This window comes from Oxyura jamaicensis, chromosome 7 (assembly GCF_011077185.1).
Source record: "Oxyura jamaicensis isolate SHBP4307 breed ruddy duck chromosome 7, BPBGC_Ojam_1.0, whole genome shotgun sequence".
In the NCBI taxonomy this organism is placed as follows: domain Eukaryota; kingdom Metazoa; phylum Chordata; class Aves; order Anseriformes; family Anatidae; genus Oxyura; species Oxyura jamaicensis.
The window spans coordinates 5,067,840-5,085,763 of NC_048899.1; the positions used below are offsets into that span (position 1 = coordinate 5,067,840).

A 17,924-nucleotide genomic window follows, 5' to 3' on the forward strand; every position below is an offset into this window, starting at 1 on the left:
TGGGTGTGTTTGAATATTCAACAGGAACAGCTGCTGGATGACCCTGAGAGATGGCCCCATTAGCTGTACGTGCTTTTCCTTGCCTCTGTGTTGAATCTTAACAATAAGCAGACAGACTTCCAGAGTTCTTCAGGACTTGTTTACACAGAGCTGTTAGCTGGAATCTTGTGTTGCTTGCTTGCTTTCTATACGAGCCATATAGGAAAAAGATATAGGTACATACTCAATATAAAAACTATGCGTAATTTAATAATCAATGCTTTGTGGTTTTGGCATTAAAAGAAAAAACAAAACTAACTTTTTTTAAAAAAAAAAAGCCTCGTGAGATGCACTTTATCACTTACCGAAGACAGCTATGGATATAAGTTATTTTGGACATTTTTTCCTGTTCTCCTCAGCCAAATAAAGCTTGGCAACCAGGAGTTTATGTAGGGCTGATCTGTGTTCTGTGTGGCACCACTGGTTCCTGGAGTGGTTTCCTTCCCCTGAACTCAGTGTATTTAGCCTCAGGGCTCCCTGGTGTGATTTGCAGAAACTCATCTGCCTGATTCCTGGTACTGCACTGTGCATATCTGAACCTATTCGCTTACTCCATGCATCTGTGGGATGCTTCATGCACACTTCTTGTGATAGTTGCAAAGAATGCAACCAAGGAGCGTAACCTCCATAGACAGTCTTTTTTGACCATCTCTTTTGTTGGTGGGGTCATTTGTTTTCATGTTTCATCCATCGTGTTCTCAACAGATTTCAACATGCTCCTCTAGCTTTTGTGACTATTCCATTTCTGTATTTCTCTCTCAAAATATAAAGTTCCTCTCCTTCCTGTCCCACTGGCCCCCCAAACTATAGAGAGATTGTCGCCCCGTGTGACAATTCAGACTTGTCCCCTGCTGACCTTGTCCGTGTATTTCTGTTATCTCTACAAGTGAAGAGCAGTTGCATGTGAAAGTGATAAACTTTACCCCCCAGCTGAGCTGTTCCATTTTGTGAATTAGTTGTACATCATATTGCTGCCTAAAACATGGAGGGAGGGAGATGCCATTATACAGCACAGGCTTTGGTAATCGGGTTCTTTCTTGGAAATAACCAACGGGCATCTCCACTGTTGCCCAGCCTTTAATCGCCTCTCTCTGCCAGTTGGGTAGGTTTCTCCGAGGAATGCGAATGCTGCAAAATGGGCTCTGTTCCCATCTGCTGCCAGTGGCATGCCGTGTGACTATAATCAAGTCAGTTTGCTCTTATGTGCTGTGCACCCCCTATGCTAAACCTAAAATGGTCATTTTAACCTGTTTTTTTAAAAACTGATCATCTGCTTTTATAGCAAAATGGATGTTATTTGCTCTTGCAGGAATTTTGTGCTTTAATATCCTAATGATCTGAATTGTTTTTATTTCTATGTAGGCTTCCTATCTTCTGTGTCTATAAAATTGATTTTTTCTTTTTTTTTTTTGAAAAACTTGCATGACCAGCACTCCTGTCTCTTGCAGTGGCACTAAGCTAGACCTGATGGATATAGAATGGCACATAAGCAGAAATCTGCTACGACTATGTTCAATGATAGCTATAGTTTAGTATTATTGAATGTTTGGGCTTTTCTTTTTTTTAACATTTGAAAGTATATTTTTACTTTTAATTTTATTGCAATGTTCAAATGAAATGTTGAAAATGAACACAAATGCACTTATCTATGGCATTTTATAACTGTTAATATTCTGTTTATATATTCTATAACTTGGTTATATACAGGTTCAGATACATTATTCGCGATTTACTTACAGGGTATTTCTGTAGCTATAGGATTAGGGAAGAGAAGTGACTGAGAATGTCAGTAGAATAGAATTGTCTGCCAAAAATCTTGACAGATCCGGATAAATGAAAACATAGGGTAAAACAGCTTCCTCAAGCTCAGGTATGATGGTTAATTGGGAAATCATCAGGCACTAACAAAAACAAATGTATAAATCATACAAAATGTATTATATGTTACCCATATCAAAATCCTTTTTAGATAACCTCTACAAAGAAAGTCTTTAGTTGTAAATGTATTGGAACTGAATGTACCGACTTTCCTCCTGTGGTCAAGTGGAGATTAAGGGGAGGTGTTACCTTTCACATTATTCCATTGAATTTGGACTGGAGTTGAAGAAAGGGTTGATGTAAGACTGCATAATAAATAAAGAGCTCTAGTATTTCAAAATTTCAAAGTTGTCCCCAATTACGCATAACTGTCCCCTCGTGTATTCATTTGTTCTTGTTTCTCTTTTCTAGGAGCTTGAGTTGCCAAAGGATTACCCTGCATAAAAATCTATTTTTCTCTTTTGTTTGCAACTCTGTTGTAACGATAATTTCACTGACTGCAATTGCCAACAATCAGGAGTTAGTTGCAACTAATCCAGTAAGTGAAAGTATATTTGGCAGCCTTGTTGATTTGTATGTGAAAAACTTCAGCAATGCAGAAGGGATAAATGAGGCATGAATAGTTGATGAAATGATGTACATAGCAAGGTTAAAATGTGCAGTGACGGTGTAACCATGTTACGTATTACAACAGATGGCGAACAGCGATTTGGGCATTTCACATTTGAGGTTTCGAAATAATAAAACAGCTTCAGAGACAGAGCATACTGAACTGCTCTTCTGAATTTGTACAGATCACTTCTGCACTGAAACTACAAGGAAGCAGCCTATTCTAGATGATGTCAGAGAGGTTATGACAGTTGAATTCACCAAGGAAGGAGAGTTTAAAAAAAAAAAAAAAAGGCTCTAGAATGTATTTTGGCACTGTCAGCTACTTTCATGTGGCTTTTGCTTTGCCATCTTGAGTTGAAATGAGAATTATTTTTTGTGTGAAGGGAGATCAAACTGTCCCTCATTTCTCCCCCACCCCCTTCAGAACAAAAAAAAAAAAAAAAAAAAAAAAAAGCAGGCTAAAAAAGCCAACCCTTAGGGTCTGATTTGTCTCTCATTTCCTGATAATACTGGGTTAAGTGTGAATCAGTAGCCTCTCCCAAAAGGCTAGGAGTTATAGCAACAGAAGAGCCTGAAAATCAATTACATAAACAAACAAATCCCTAACTATGGCTTTATTTTTATTTGGACCTGGAAGATAAATTTAAATTCTGTGAAAGTTAGGGCAAAAATCCAGAAGCTGTTGGAATCAAGTAAAAAGATGAATTCTCTTTATCCTTTCAAAAGCTCATAAAAATTCTGGATAATATGCTTGAGATAGCTGCGAATGATCATCAGTAAGTGAATTAGGTAGTAGAACGTGGTAAAGCAATATTGTATTTGGTTTAAGCTAAGTGCCAGAACGAGATCAATCTATCAACCACAGCAACGTCAGAAGAAAAAAAAAGAAGGTATACTGTGTGTAAAAGAGCAAGTTATACCTTCTTTTTAACAACCTCACACTTTATTCTTCACAATAAGCTATAGCCATTTCAGCTGAAGAATATCTGAGGATATTTTGAATACAGATATATGCCAACAAGAAAGCTTCTTATTAGAACCTACTGTATGAGTTGTCCCATGGCCATAAGTTCAGTTATGACTAGGTTGAAATTGGGATCTTTTAAAGTGTTTTCAAAATGTAAATCATTCACTATGGGATGACTGGTATAACCGAAGGGGAATTGGCTTCATCAAAGCACATTTTCTCATGCAGTTACTATTTGATAATTTAAAGACCTCCTTTTGATTGGAATGGTCAATTGTGTCAATATTTACAATAAATGGAAATATCATTACTGCTCTCTGCCCTTATGCTGGAGAAACTCAAAGTTCTCATGTCTGCTTTAATAAGAATACAGACGCAGTTACCAACTTGGTCACCATGAAGTATGGAAATTTAATTCCATAAAAATAAAAAATACATAAGCATAGTGAAAAAAAAATTAAATGTGAATATTTGGCTCGAGCAGTATTTTTTTCCGTTTTGCAAATAAATCTCTGAGATTTGTGCAACTTATGTGTTTATATTGTACTCTGCTTTTTCTGCAGATTAGCTGCAAAGTGTCACAGTTCATCTACCTGTACCTAATGGGGTGCAACTACTTCTGGATGCTGTGTGAAGGCGTTTACCTGCATACTCTTATTGTGGTGGCTGTTTTTGCTGAGAAACAGCACTTGATGTGGTATTACCTTCTTGGCTGGGGTATGCAATTTCACATTCTGTATTGTCAGGCCAATGTTATCTTTTAGTCCTTTTCATGAGAATTTGAACAGCTGTTCTGTTGCTTCTCTGCAGTGGCAGCTTTGAACAATGATGACACACCCCTCTTCTTTGTCTGTGGTGTTTTAACAGGCTTAGAAATATTAACATAGGAAGTTGTATGTACCTCTATCTTTGCTGAAAGAGAGATTATGCATTACTGGAGTCAGGAAGCGACTCCTCCTTTGTGTAGAGAAACTAGTCTCCTATTATAAAAAAGACATTAAGAAGTAATTATTCATTGTTCCTCATCTTGAAGATGTTTATTCAGGAACAAATGTTTGTTTTCAGAGAAGTCTGGCCATGTCTAGGGTGGAGGGTCAAAACTGAGTTAGAGATGGCCAAGGATTTATTTTTCCAGCAGTTCCATTTGACCTGTATTGTTCACTAAGAAAATACAGAATAGCAGTAGCTAAAGACCTCAAGTAATGTCAGTATTAAAACTAACAAGCCAGACGTGGTGGTTTCAGGTAATGCACAACAGCATATTCACAAATTGCAAGTGAGAACTTGCACTTCATTGTATTGGCACATTCAGCTGTAACATGACATGGTACCAGTATTGATAGCTGTCCCACCACAGATACAGCTGATTATATATAAAAATATACTGGTATTTTTAGTATTACTTAGTACTTAGCATTGCTGTGGATTGCGGTCTGAAAAAAAATGTGTTAATAAAGATTGATTGTCACGTTCTAAATAGTTATGATTTGATTTGCCTTTTCTATCTGTACAATGCTATGGATTTCCTGATAGACAGTGGGAATAAGGTTTTATACACTCCTCTGAAAGAGGGAAAACAGAGACTGAATTGATGTTACTTTATTTGCTCTGTGGTTATATATAATTTAGAGGAGATGAACATATAGAGGATCACTGCAAGAGATGCACGTATGCTTAGTTACCTATTATGTAGGTTTACATATGAAGAAAATATTGTTTTCTCTTCACAGGTTTTCCACTGATCCCTGCCTGCATACATGCTGTTGCTAGAACTTTGTATTATAATGACAAGTAAGTAGTATCTCAAACAGCTTTGCCAAACTGTTATATTTTCTTTAAGGAAAATAAAAAAATAATAAATTATATATATATATATATATAATATAACATAAATAAAAGAATATATAATAATAAAAGAAAATAAGGAATAGAACAGGTAACAAAATACCAAATGTTTTTACTTTCCCTGTTTGTTTCCTCTAGCTGTTGGATCAGCTCTGATACTCATCTGCTGTACATCATCCATGGTCCTATTTGTGCTGCTCTATTGGTAGGCATTTTTCAGATAATTTGTTTTTCTTGCTTTATTTTTTTTTTTTTAATTATTTTTAGTGGTCTTATAAATTGGTAAGAGCCTAAAGCTAACAATGACTCGTTCTCAGGAGTCTCAACACAGCAGGTATCTTGGACCCAAAAGATGCAGAAGTCTTGACCTTATTAAGGAGCTATTACACAGATCTTTGACAGTGAAAACAGTAAATTCTGAATAAGTAACTGAAGACTCCACTTGTATACAAGTCAACATTGTACTTCAGTTACTCTAGGACTGAATCTAACCTATGAAATTCAGTCAATAGTTTATTTCTACATAGGTGCATTATAAAAGAAAACACCAACAGACATACTTACCTTAACAGAAACTTCAAGCAGGTCTGTCAAAGGTATTATATTAATGTCTACTGACTCTCCTTATGCTTTTCAGTTTATGCAAGTAAATTCAGTAAGACTGAAAAGATTAAGGAAACAATTTTGGAAACAATTTGGTTTCCAATCTATGTGAACTTCCTTTTCTGTTAAACTGTTAAAAAATATTTGCAGAGGGCATTCTGCACATACAGAATTCTTTCTGAAGACCATTTCATAAATCCTGCGGTTCTTGTGACCTGCAGATTCATTTACAGTGAAATTAGCTGGTGAATTTATATTTTGAAGATGGTGTTGATACTGTGACACACGCGAGGTCCTCTGCATGAGAAGCCAGAAGCAGTCTGAGATCCTTGGTGTGTTACTAACTACTGATAATCCCTTGTCCTGTTAGTCAGGTCAGCCATGTATGTTATTTTAAAGACAGGTTAACTAGTATAAACTTAAAACCAATTCTAAATCCTTTCTATTTTTCTTCTCCCCAGTTTACACAAAAGATGAAATCTTGTTTGCACAGAAAGTGAAAGGATTTTTTGCTCACTTCAGTAGCCACCATGTTTTACCCAGCAAATATATTCCATTCTCCACTGCCTTGTGGGTCATTATTTCCTTTGTCCAACTGTCTCTTCCCCGATATATCACTTAAGTAAAGCTCTTTAAAGCTGAAATATAATTTATCTTAGTCAGAGCTTGCTTAAACAATAACAGAAAAAAATGTATTATGAGAACTATAGCGTTGTTCATGAAGTGACCTCATTTTAGGATATAAGATCATTTTCTTCTTCCCAGCAGTGGCCTCCACAAAAACACACTAAAAATAGTGGCAAGACTCGCACTGATTTCAAATCCATGGAATGAGTCCCAAACTGTCAAGTCTTCTTTCCACTCAAGGCAACACTAAGAATGTCTTGTGATTTTATTGGAAACATAATAATCTTCTATACTTGTTGGTTTTGATAGAATGTGTGTCCATTCTCTTTGCAATTTACAAATATGTATACCTTTGATATTCCTATATTTCTTGTGAGCTGACTGAAAGTGTTTCTCTTACATTTTTCTCACCTCAGTACAATCAGTAAATTTACGTGAAAACCATGAAGGAGTAATGAAGGTTAGACACAGCTATACGTCTAACTGTGATGTGTGTGAAATGAAAATACCTTAAAGGAATTCCTTTCCTTTCTGATCACAAAAATTAATATGTCAATTCAGAAAAGACAAGCCAGGGAGAAAGACAGAAGATGAAATGCATGTGTTCAGACTTGGTGAACAGAACCCACATTTGCTTAAGCAGCTTGCTTGCCAGATACAATTTTCACACTTTACTAAGCATGACCTGGTTTAGTAGAAATTTAAGTAACACTATTAAACTAAAAATTAGATAACTAGGGAAAAGACACTGTTTCTATTTGCAGAAGTAAGATCTCAAAGAGCACGAATAAGATTGTCAAGGGGATGCCAAGAGGAATTGGCAGAAACCATTGGGTATTAGGCCTGTAACTTTTGTACATCACTGAAAATCCTGCATTGCATGATGTTAGCAACAACTCTGCTGGTCCTTGCTTTTGCATAACTGTGGCCAGATCCCTGCCAAAGAAACTGCAAACGGGAGCAGACCTAAGTTGCGTTTTGATTGGAGTTGTCTTCAGTTATGCATTTAATTGCTAATGTTTGCCTAAGCAACCACAACTAAAGAAATAGTGTGGGAATGAAATGGAAGGGGGGAATGTTAGTTATTACACTAGCCAAATGTTGATCCAAGTGGAGGCAGTTTTCAGTGTAGGCTTCAGATATGCCAGTGCACTAGTGTTCTAGTTTGCATTAGTGTCACTGAAAGAGTAGATTGAGCGTGGCAGAACATACTGATACTTAGCTCAGCTAAGTTCACAACACTGAAGGCAGAACCTAAATTCTGCTAAGTTCCTAGTGAAGGTTACAACATTTCATCTAGGATTGACTTCTCTGCCTTTGTTTCCATTTTTGTTCCTTTGCCTGGTTCAATTTCCCAGTCACTATGAAGCTGCCAGTATTATTCTGTGTGTTGGTCTGCAGCTGGCACACCAGTATTTCTTTGAGACTTTACAAACAACCATAACAGTCAATTTCATGATAATGTATACACAAGTAGTTGCACAGGCCTGTTTGCTTAAATGTAAAAATCTACTTGCTACCTTGCTAAAATCAAGACACATTTTCATCACTTCAGTAAGAATTTTGTTCATCCTGATCTCACTGTCTTTGTGACAGAAGAGATACTCAGCAAAAATTGGTGCTACATACTTCCACTAATACTTACACTGCTCTTCTCAAGTCTGTCCTCTGCATTGCCTCATTCATCTCTTCTGCTTGTTCCAATATCTACTTGCAAACGCTGGATATGTTTATTTTTGTGTTTTTTGGCTTTGGTGAGTAAGTGGAACAATGAAAAAAAATCTGTGCATTTCATCATTTTGTTAATTTACCAGGTGGTGTTTTACTCATCTTCAACTTTCATCTTCACTCAACATTCAAGGACAGTATTATAGGAATTGGCCATGCTACCAAAACATAAGAAGGGTGAAAACTGAGAAAGAAAGATGCTGAGTTCATAGTCTAAGTGAGAATTTAGAAATGGAGGAAGGACTTATTGTCTGTGTGTACTATAGGAAGTTGGATGAGGATCATGGGCTGCATAAAATCTGAATAAATCCCATGACAGAGAACCAGGAGACCTTGGTTGCTTTTGCTTATACAAAGCCAAAAGGTACTTGGAAGCTTCCAGAAGAAATTCATGCAGTAGTTTCCTATGTAAAACAATTTCCTGTTAAAATGATTTAAATAGCAAGTAAGTAGAATATAAATAACATATCTGTCAAGGGCCGTGTTGCCATAACTATACACAGCTGTTTATTGTGAAAACCTTAAGTGACATGCCAGGAACTCTGCCAGGGTTATGAAGGACATGGGGACACACATGGTCTGAAATGGCTTCCACGTTTGCACTTGGCCTGTGGAGAGGCAGAGGCCTCTTCCTAGACAATGAACTCGTAGTTATTTTAGAAAGGATTTGTCTGTCTTTTTGCTGGCTTCTTCCCTACCCTGCCTGGGGGGGGGAGGGGGGTTATTCCATGGAAATGATAAGAGAGTGCTGTACTTTTGTTTTTTGGTTTAGATTTCTGTTTTGAACTGTAAAAATAATTGAGAGTCTTAGGACAGAAGGGACTGTAAGTTAATTATTTTTTTAAATAAAATCACAGCAATGATGAAGCTTTTTTAGTCTTATCATAATCAAGGTTGTAAAACAAATCTAACCGGTCAGTGCGATCTAAATAGGCAAGGAATGGTAGATTTTAAACCACTGAGGGTCAGTTTTGCAGGACATCAGACTATGACTGTTACAGACACTGTGGTGATATCCGTGTGCATTGCTTACCTTCTCCCAGAAACTCTTTAAAAAAATAAATAAATTGCATCTCATACGGGGCATTAAAATAGCTGAAAGCAATATAAAAAATATCTTACATACTGGTGATCACACCTCTAGGGACATTGGTTTGGACCTGTGGTCTGCCATAGGGTGTTGCTTGTGCAGAAATCATGGCCAGTGATTGATTTCTATGCATTCTTCTTATAAAACAGCTTCTGCCATTCTGTTTTTTAAATTTAAATTTGTTACAAGCATCTTTCACCTTTGTGCTGTTATTGTAACAGCAGAGAGAAAGGTACAGGGGCTGTTAACAGTGGAAGATCAACTGGATGGATGTTTGCTTAATAAGTTAGAGGAATGGACTTTGGCATTATATGTCAGAGCCCAACCTCATTCTCTTAAGATGTTTTCAGCAAATTTTAAGTTGTTCTTACTACATAATCAGAATGCTCTCTATGCACTGTATGTTCTTTTTGAATTGCCTGGTTTTCAGTATCACAAAATAGTGAGGGGATTATTTTCAGAGTCTCTTCAGTGTCATTTTCTCTTCCAACAGGTGAATCTCTTCTTCCTGCTGAATATCGTCCGTGTTCTCATAACAAAGCTGAAAGACACCCACAAGGCAGAATCCAACCTGTACATGAAAGCAGTGAGAGCTACCCTGATTCTTGTCCCCCTGCTTGGCATTGAGTTTGTGCTGTTTCCATGGCGACCAGAAGGCCCGATCGCTGAGGAAGTCTATGACTATGTGATGCACATCCTTATGCATTACCAGGTAGGAAATATTAAATAGTTTTTGTCCACTTGAGCTAGATAGGTGTTGGCATGTGAAGCAAATAAAGGAGCAAGGATCCTGTATTTTTGTTTTTAAAGACCTTTATGCAATATTTGTGTAAATTACTTCAATGTTCTCAATGCACTTTATTTTCTTTTCTGTAAAAGAAAGAAACTTACCATGGTAGTCAGGAGGCCCACTACTTTTTAATGAGATAGTTTTAGAAATGATTCACAGATTTTAGATTTATACTATACTTTCTTTGCTATCTGTATTGGAACTTTATCAGGAACATCTAATTATCTGAAAATGGGGAAAAAAAAAAAAAAAAAAAAGTATGTGCATGTGAAATAAAGCAGAATCTTTTTATTTTGCAGGGTCTACTGGTGGCTACAATTTTCTGCTTTTTTAATGGAGAGGTAGAGTAACCTTTTTATGTATTTATATATATATTTATATACGTATAGTTTTATATTTTTATATACTTTGGTTTTGTTTCAGTAATTAAGGATATAGCACAGCTGAAAAATATCATTCTAAAATCAGAATTTAATATGTCGTTCTGCTTGAGTCAAATTTTTTTGTTGATTAAGAAGTGCAATTTTGAAGAACCATCATCAGTCAATTCCAAGAACAGACTTTTTTATTTTCATGTCAGAGAATTGCATCACATTTCATTAGCCTATGGAACTGATCCTTGTTGCAGCTAACAAGCTTTGCTGTTAACTTGAATAGATCAAGGTCCTGGCACCCAAGCCTCGCGCTTGACAGTATACTTATAGGGCCTTACCGTCAGAGATAAAAGTGGTAGAAAGGCTAAATAGATAAAAATTACTTGTTAAAGTAGCTCTTGATCACAAAAAGAAACAAAAATAAATGAACAAAAACCATCCCCCCCTAAAAAAAAAAAAAAAAAAAAAAAACACCACTTACTTTTCCAACACTTCTGGCAGAGGAATGATTACAATCCTGCACTTATCCCCACACATCTGTTTGGTCATTTGTTCTACATTTAGTGAAGCTGCAGTGTATGGCTGTGAGCAGATGTGTGGGAGGAACCAGATGTTTTCATAGGACTGAACCCTTAGTTTCTTTTCTTAGATGTTGTGTGCTTATATAATGCTATTGGACAATAATATTTACTTATGGGTTAAGTATTTAGCTCATAAAAGAACTGATTCAAGTAGGTCATGCTTCCTACTCTTTCTCTTCAGATTGAAGCTGACTGAATTGCAATGAAATTTCCATGTGGTTTCGTGTATTGTTTTTTTTTTTTTTCCTAATAAATGTATGAGTGTCCACATATATATATATATATTGCCAAGGAGGCAGAAAAGATGAAGAAAGATTTTTTTTTTTTCAAAGTTTATAGGACCTGGGCCAGTGTTTTTGATCTGGTTTTATGGTAAAGTTGATCCAGGTTCAAGTCCCAGCTTATGTATTTGATTCAAAGCAGAATAAATCACTAGACATTCTGGATGTGATTTGACCAATTTCCCACATTCAACACAAATAATTTACACACTCTTTCCCTTCTAAATTCTATACTTCCAAATTCCTTCTAAAAAAAATTTGGAAAAAAATTCAGAGAATTTTTTCTGCTCCAATGCAAAATAGGGAAAAATACTCTAAATCTCTAGAGTTTCCATGAAACAACACTGTCCACTGCTCAGCTCTGCATTTTAATCCTCTTGGATCTTCTGAGGCTATTTTACTCCTCAAACAAGTTGAAACCCAAATTTTAAAGTACAGTATGTTTAGTAAAAAAGATTTGCTTCATATGTTAATTTTCCACTATTACAGACTCATAAGGTATTTTTCACATTGTTCTCTTCTGCAAAAGCAAACTCTAGTCATTCCACTAATTCAGTATCCTACACTCACCATTGGCTGATCAGTGTAAAAGATGAGCTCTTCCACAGCTTGAACAACTGCGGGCAGGATAATGTTAAATGGTGGATTCAGACACTTGAACAAAATGTTTATGCTCTAGGCCTTGTCTTTGTCAGTTAAATGTGTGTGTGTCCACTTGCTCTATATAGGGGAAATTTATGCTGGTTAAACCAGTTTTACTTCTGGTTGCAGTGCTTCAGTGACCAATATTGACCCGTTTGGGGGTATTTTTCTTTCCCCATTACTCTGGTTCTAGAGGGGATCTATTACTTCATAACCAACCATATTAGTAAGGAAAGCCATGGGGAAAATGGCAGTGTAGTTAGGAAAAAATGTCTGCACAAAAACAAGGTTGCCTTTGTCTATTAAATAATTCTGCTTCTGGCATGTGAGCCTGGAGGCATATGTATATTGTGTTGCCATTATAATCTGTTGCTGTCATAACAATGCGTTAACTTAGCCTGATACCGTAGCTTTGCTGTTGTGTACAAGATGCTGCTCTATCAGCACCTGTCATAGCAACACCTCATTATGTACTGTACAAAATGAGAGGCATCAGGTTAACACTTGCATGCTGTTCTGCAGCAAGGCTGTGGTTTGAAGGTGAGTGCTGATACTGGAATTGACACTTTGAGTGACAGTGGAGAAAAGGTGTTCCTTTTAAGTTATTAGCAATTAAAAATGCCAAAAGCAAGTGTTTCTTTTTAAACTAAATTATAGCTTTTCCCAACTGCTACTATACCTTTTGATGTTTTCTGTAGCAAATACCAGGAGCCAAACTCTGTTCAGGTGGTGGCTTGCAGGCCATCTTGGGCACTGGCCAAAAGGCCAACCAGTAGAGCCAGTATTTTTCTGCAATAAAAGAAAGACCAGGGTCTTTTCTGTACTGGTCTTACTGAGGTAATTTACCATGGAAAAAAGAACAAATGGAAACTTACTGATGTGCACTGATTGATTCATGTGAATGAAGTTTATGATTTTGAATGAGACCAGTGATTTGGGGTGCATTGCTGGCTAAATGTGGGCATCTAGAAAGTTGGTACTTTGCTAGTTGATGCAGAAGGGATTCCCAGAGTCACTGGTTATTGGGCAAAGAGTTTGTGTGAAGAGGAAATAATATAGTCAGGATCTGTAAGCAATTTTTTTAAGCAATGGTTCTTTAAAAAAAAAAAAAAAACAGCAACAACAACAAGCAAAACACCTTTTGAAAAAACAATAGTTATTGGCATTCTTAGCATTCCTTACTTGGCATCTTCCCTGAAAAAATAATTCCAAGTGAATTTCACTACTGTAACACTTCGTCAATCAAATATGTGCAGGTGTTTAACCATGTTGTAGGAGAGGAAGCCCATGATAAACATAACATCCTTTCAGTGACAAACTGGGGCCTTTAGCTATTTATCAGTGTTATTTTTAACTCTCGTAGAAATATGGAGTTCAGGAAATTGTCTTTCTAGTCATTTCATTAAATTATGGTCAGAAAACAACAAGGGCTTTTTTGTGTAAGAACCATAGCAGATGGTATAAGATGACCATATAAGAATTTAGAGTTGCTAAGGATGTGTCCTGTTGAATGTAAGAATGAATAGAAATTACCTTTTTACCTGTAAATCTTACCTGTCAATATTAGGCTTTAGACCAGAGGGGAGAAAGCAGAAAATTTTTTAACAGCTGCTCCTCCTATAAGCTGGCAAATTCGATGTGAAAAGCACAAAGAATTATGCCTATTAAACTTAAATTATTTCAGAACATCTCATGTGACCTATCACTTGTAGGCACCCTCAATTTCCAGGAGTTTTAAGCCTTACTACCTAAGTTGCTGAGACATTTATTATGGCACTTACTCATCAAAGAGTGAAGTCTAATGGTATCTTTCCAAGTGTTTTATGTGCTTTTGTTTTTGTTTTCTGTCACAGGTCCAAGCCGTTTTGAGAAGACACTGGAATCAGTATAAAATCCAATTTGAGCACAGCTTCAGCCACTCAGATGCTATGCGCACTGCTTCCTACACTGTATCATCAATCAGTGATGTTCAAGGCTATGGCTACAATCACGACTGCACCAGTGAACATTTAAATGGGAAGGGCTGTCATGACATGGAGAGTGTTGTTTTAAAAACTGAGAAGCTGTATGGTTGACTGCCAAAGACTTGGCCTACGCCAGAGTGTTCACCGTCATAGCTCGTGAACTTGAAGTTTGATTTAATGACTTCACGGCCAGAAGATTTTACCTAACTTGGGATATGTTTTTCTCCTGCAAACAAAACCAACACATTTTTCGTATGTATATATACATATGTTTGTGTTTCTTTGTATCTATATAGTATGGACATCCATATATCTATCTATATGTGCATTTATGTAAGGATACAAACTTTGCCTCTTCAGTTTCTACTGTGTAGACCAAGTTGGCAATTTTTTGTATAAAGGGAATCAATGAAGGATTTCTTACTTTCTTGGAAGTTTGTATAAAGACTGTTGTACTGAAACCACTTCATTTGCCTATAGAAACTTAAGGTGTAAATAACATACTGTACTGTCTTAATTCAACCTCAAACTGAAAAAAGGAAAATGGTTAAAATAGGTGCAATAATTACAGTAGATTGTCCCGTTTAATTATGTCTAGCATTTGACTGTCCAAAAAAAAAAAAAAAAGGTAGCCTGAGATAACAGACTCAAATATATTGATGCTGAGCCAGTTTGATTTGATTTTGCCACTATTTTAAATGAAGCATTAGAGATGCCAGTGCAAGTTTAAGATTCTACTTAGTTCTGTATTGCAATGTAAAGATTTACAGCTAGCTTTGAAACCTTTTATTTAAACTGTTTTGACACACGCAGGAGTGTCTCCTCAAGTTTGTCGAAGTTTCTTAGCAACTTTACTGCAGACCAGATCAATGAGGCCTTACTGCCAGAAAGAAAAGTAGTAACCTGAATACCTGTACCATCCTGACACTAATGCAGGCTGATGGAACTTCACTGTGTGCTTAAGCAATTTACTCAACTGGAAAGAGATCATACAGATTGTGTTGTTGTCATGTTGTTTTTTTTGTTTTCCTTTCAGGTATTTCCATGGCCATATGCTTAATAATTTATTCCTTCATTTTTGGGGCAACATTTTTGATTAATCTTGTGGCTTGTTTTGTCTGAGAAAAGTATGAAGGACTGAACGCAGTGCAAATGGTATACTACCTTTAAAGCCAGTGTATGAGAATTCAGATTAATCAATCAAATTAATGTTATTAACATAGGATTTTATTATTTGGAAAAATCCACTATAAGCTTATTCTTACAAAGCTTCAAAAACATTATGGATTGAGAATATTATTTTGGGTGTGCTTGATTCTGAACAGGACTTAAAAGTTTTTTCTTTTGGTTCTACTGCTAAAGGCCTTATTGAAAACTGAGGAGGCTGATGGGAAGGTCTTGAGAAAATCTAACTATAGCAATCTATGTTTTTGTAAATCTTTATGCTTTAAAGAAATAAGGGTTTTCATTAGAGAAATGACAAAATTGCTAAAGAATGAGAGGATGGTAAAAGGTGAATTTATAAAAGTCTTACTAAAAAGCTCAGAAGTAGAAAAAGGTTTTAATAGTTTATTTTGCAGATAAGCCTACTTCAAAAAGTAGGGGAAGAAGAGGAAAAGTGGATACTGGAGTTGATAGACTATTGTAATGCTAACATACATCTGGTAAGCAAGTCAACAAGCTTAAAGACAGTTCTTTCTGAGACCACTTTAAAGTACTTAGGTTTGTATATGAAGAACTTGATTTTAACATTTAAATATTTTTGTCAGTAACCTTTCTGTAAGCTTCATTAGCATTTAATTAATTTGCTGTCACAGTGTTTATTGGCTTGTGACTTCATAAGGCTTTAAATGCTTTATATTTTGAAGGAGAACACTAGGAGGATGCAGTAAATTCATGCCACTTGCACCTTTCCCTAGTGGTTTTTTTTTGTTTGTTTGTTTGTTTGTTTTACGGTTATGTCTGGGATTTGAATTTAGAAAGTATTTTGTTAATATTGTAGTTTCATAACATAGAATCTCTGCTAAGCTGTTAAAATCAAGATTTCTCTTCTGGAAGGCTGTTTGATTGGTAGTGAAAATCAGTTGGGTGCTATACTAAAGGGCAGCGTGAAATGTCACAATCAGATGTCACAGTCTCTTATAAGAATACAGTGATGGCATCTGTTATAACATAATTAGAGATTGCTACTCTGCTTGCTGATCTATGTAGTGCTACTTAAAAGTCTGTGCGATGTTCTGAAAGTACTAGTGCAGAAAATCCCTGATCTGATATAGCAGCTTTGGTATAGCTCTGGGAGTGCCGGATCATCAACTGGTACAAATCTGTCATGAGTTCCACGTTCAGAATCAGTGGGTACCAGCTGAGAATCAAAGCCCACACAGATACCTGTCCATTTGAAAGTGCTTCAGAATCCTTTATGGCATATTATCATATTATTTGCTCTTTTTTTGTTGTTGCTATTTAGTGAGGATTTATTGTGTCAGTCTGAAGGGGGCTACAGAAATGCTTATATCAGGTATCTGTAATTCTAGCATCTTAGTTTTGTATGAAGGGAATGTCTATTTTTAATGCTACTGCCTTCGGTTAGTAAAATGCACAGATTGAAGTTCCAGTGGAAGGTCCCCTCAGTTTTTTTTTTGTTTTTTTTTTTTTAATGTTATCATCTATGCTATATATTTTTTCTCATTGTGATGATCTACTAGAGTATTTGGCCATAGAAATGCTGCAACACATACTATTTTTTATGTCATGAAACATTTGGGCTGGAAACCAGGCAACATTCAAGTATTGTACTGTGTAAATAAGATTAATAGAAGCTATAGCGTTGTATTTATTGCTTACACCAAGAATGAAATGGGGAAAAAAATGTGAAGTTATTTTTCAGTTGTGCTTTATTTTCACTTTGTTCATATGAGTCATACATTTTAATTGCTGAAAGTATTATGTTTGTGATCAATAAAATATTACTACATTTATTCAGATCTCTTGTATTGTAATTTGGCAATAACAAAGCTGATCCAACCTATGATTTCACAAATGCCTTAACTATGTGTTAATTATTAACCACAGAGAAAAAGTTGTTACATAGTTATTAATAATTATTTAGTATCTAAGTGTTTATTTAATATTTAAGTTTTTTAATGCATAGTCAAGTGTTGCAGTTCTGGAGGAAGCTTGCACAGATGGCTACAAAATGACTGCATTTCATTATTTTTTTTTTTTTTTTACTAAATTGCTTCATATTCCTATTTTTTTGTCGTCTGAATTTGCCTTTCATTACTAAGTTATTGATAATTAGTTAAGAATCCAACTGTTCTGTTTCATCATAAGCTGGCAGCAGAGCAGAGACTAAAGTAAATGCATCTTTTTCATTCCATCATCCTAGATTGAGTTTCTCTCAACTTGGCGCTCAACCAAACCCCAACCACAACAGTTCCAAATCACTTAGCTGTGCAGAACCTGTTTTGTTCCAGCAAGACCAGCAAGAAGCACAGTCAGAGAAAGAATGAGTAAGTTTTTTTTGTGGTTAGTTTTTTGTTTGCTTTTTTTCCTTCAGATAGGCTTGATGGAATCTGCACAACAGTATTAAGCACCTACATGTTTTAAATCTGTAGCATTGTGGTCTTTGAATACACTGAAGTTGTACCTCAGCATAGGCACAGGCCTCTGCACTGTGTGGGTGTAGCAGCTCTAGTGTGGAAGCAAAATAACTGCAGTCACATTGGGCCAACTGTCTCTGTACACACTGCTGCAGGTCGGAGTCTTAAAACTTAACCAAGTTAAGTATGCTTCTACCTACAGTGACAAGATTTAAAATTTAGCCATCTATTTTCAAGTGAAATCTATAGTAATCCTGGTTAACTCACTCTGTCATCAGAAACTGGGAAGGTAGGTGTTTGTGCATGGCCTTGAGTAAATTCCATTAAATTTAGAGCTGGACAACTTACCTGGTCCTAAAGT

General features: G+C 36.1%; 1 protein-coding gene and 1 long non-coding RNA gene across 4 annotated transcripts in view; one reads left to right on the plus strand and one right to left on the minus strand.

Annotated features, from left to right (window-relative positions):
- The window catches only part of CALCRL (calcitonin receptor like receptor), a 60,209-nt gene extending 43,266 nt beyond the window's left edge, over positions 1–16,943 (plus strand). For both annotated transcript variants that reach the window (XM_035332035.1, XM_035332034.1), the window contains exons 7-13: positions 2,269–2,395; positions 4,000–4,153; positions 5,167–5,227; positions 5,420–5,486; positions 9,823–10,041; positions 10,419–10,460; positions 13,851–16,943. In XM_035332035.1, coding sequence (XP_035187926.1) covers positions 2,269–2,395; positions 4,000–4,153; positions 5,167–5,227; positions 5,420–5,486; positions 9,823–10,041; positions 10,419–10,460; positions 13,851–14,072 — 892 coding nt within the window. In that variant the 3' untranslated portion in view covers positions 14,073–16,943. The remainder of the gene's footprint in view (positions 1–2,268; positions 2,396–3,999; positions 4,154–5,166; positions 5,228–5,419; positions 5,487–9,822; positions 10,042–10,418; positions 10,461–13,850) is intronic.
- Positions 1–17,924, minus strand: part of LOC118170081 — a 56,014-nt gene that overhangs the window by 11,958 nt on the left and 26,132 nt on the right. The gene's annotated exons all lie outside the window — the stretch shown is intronic.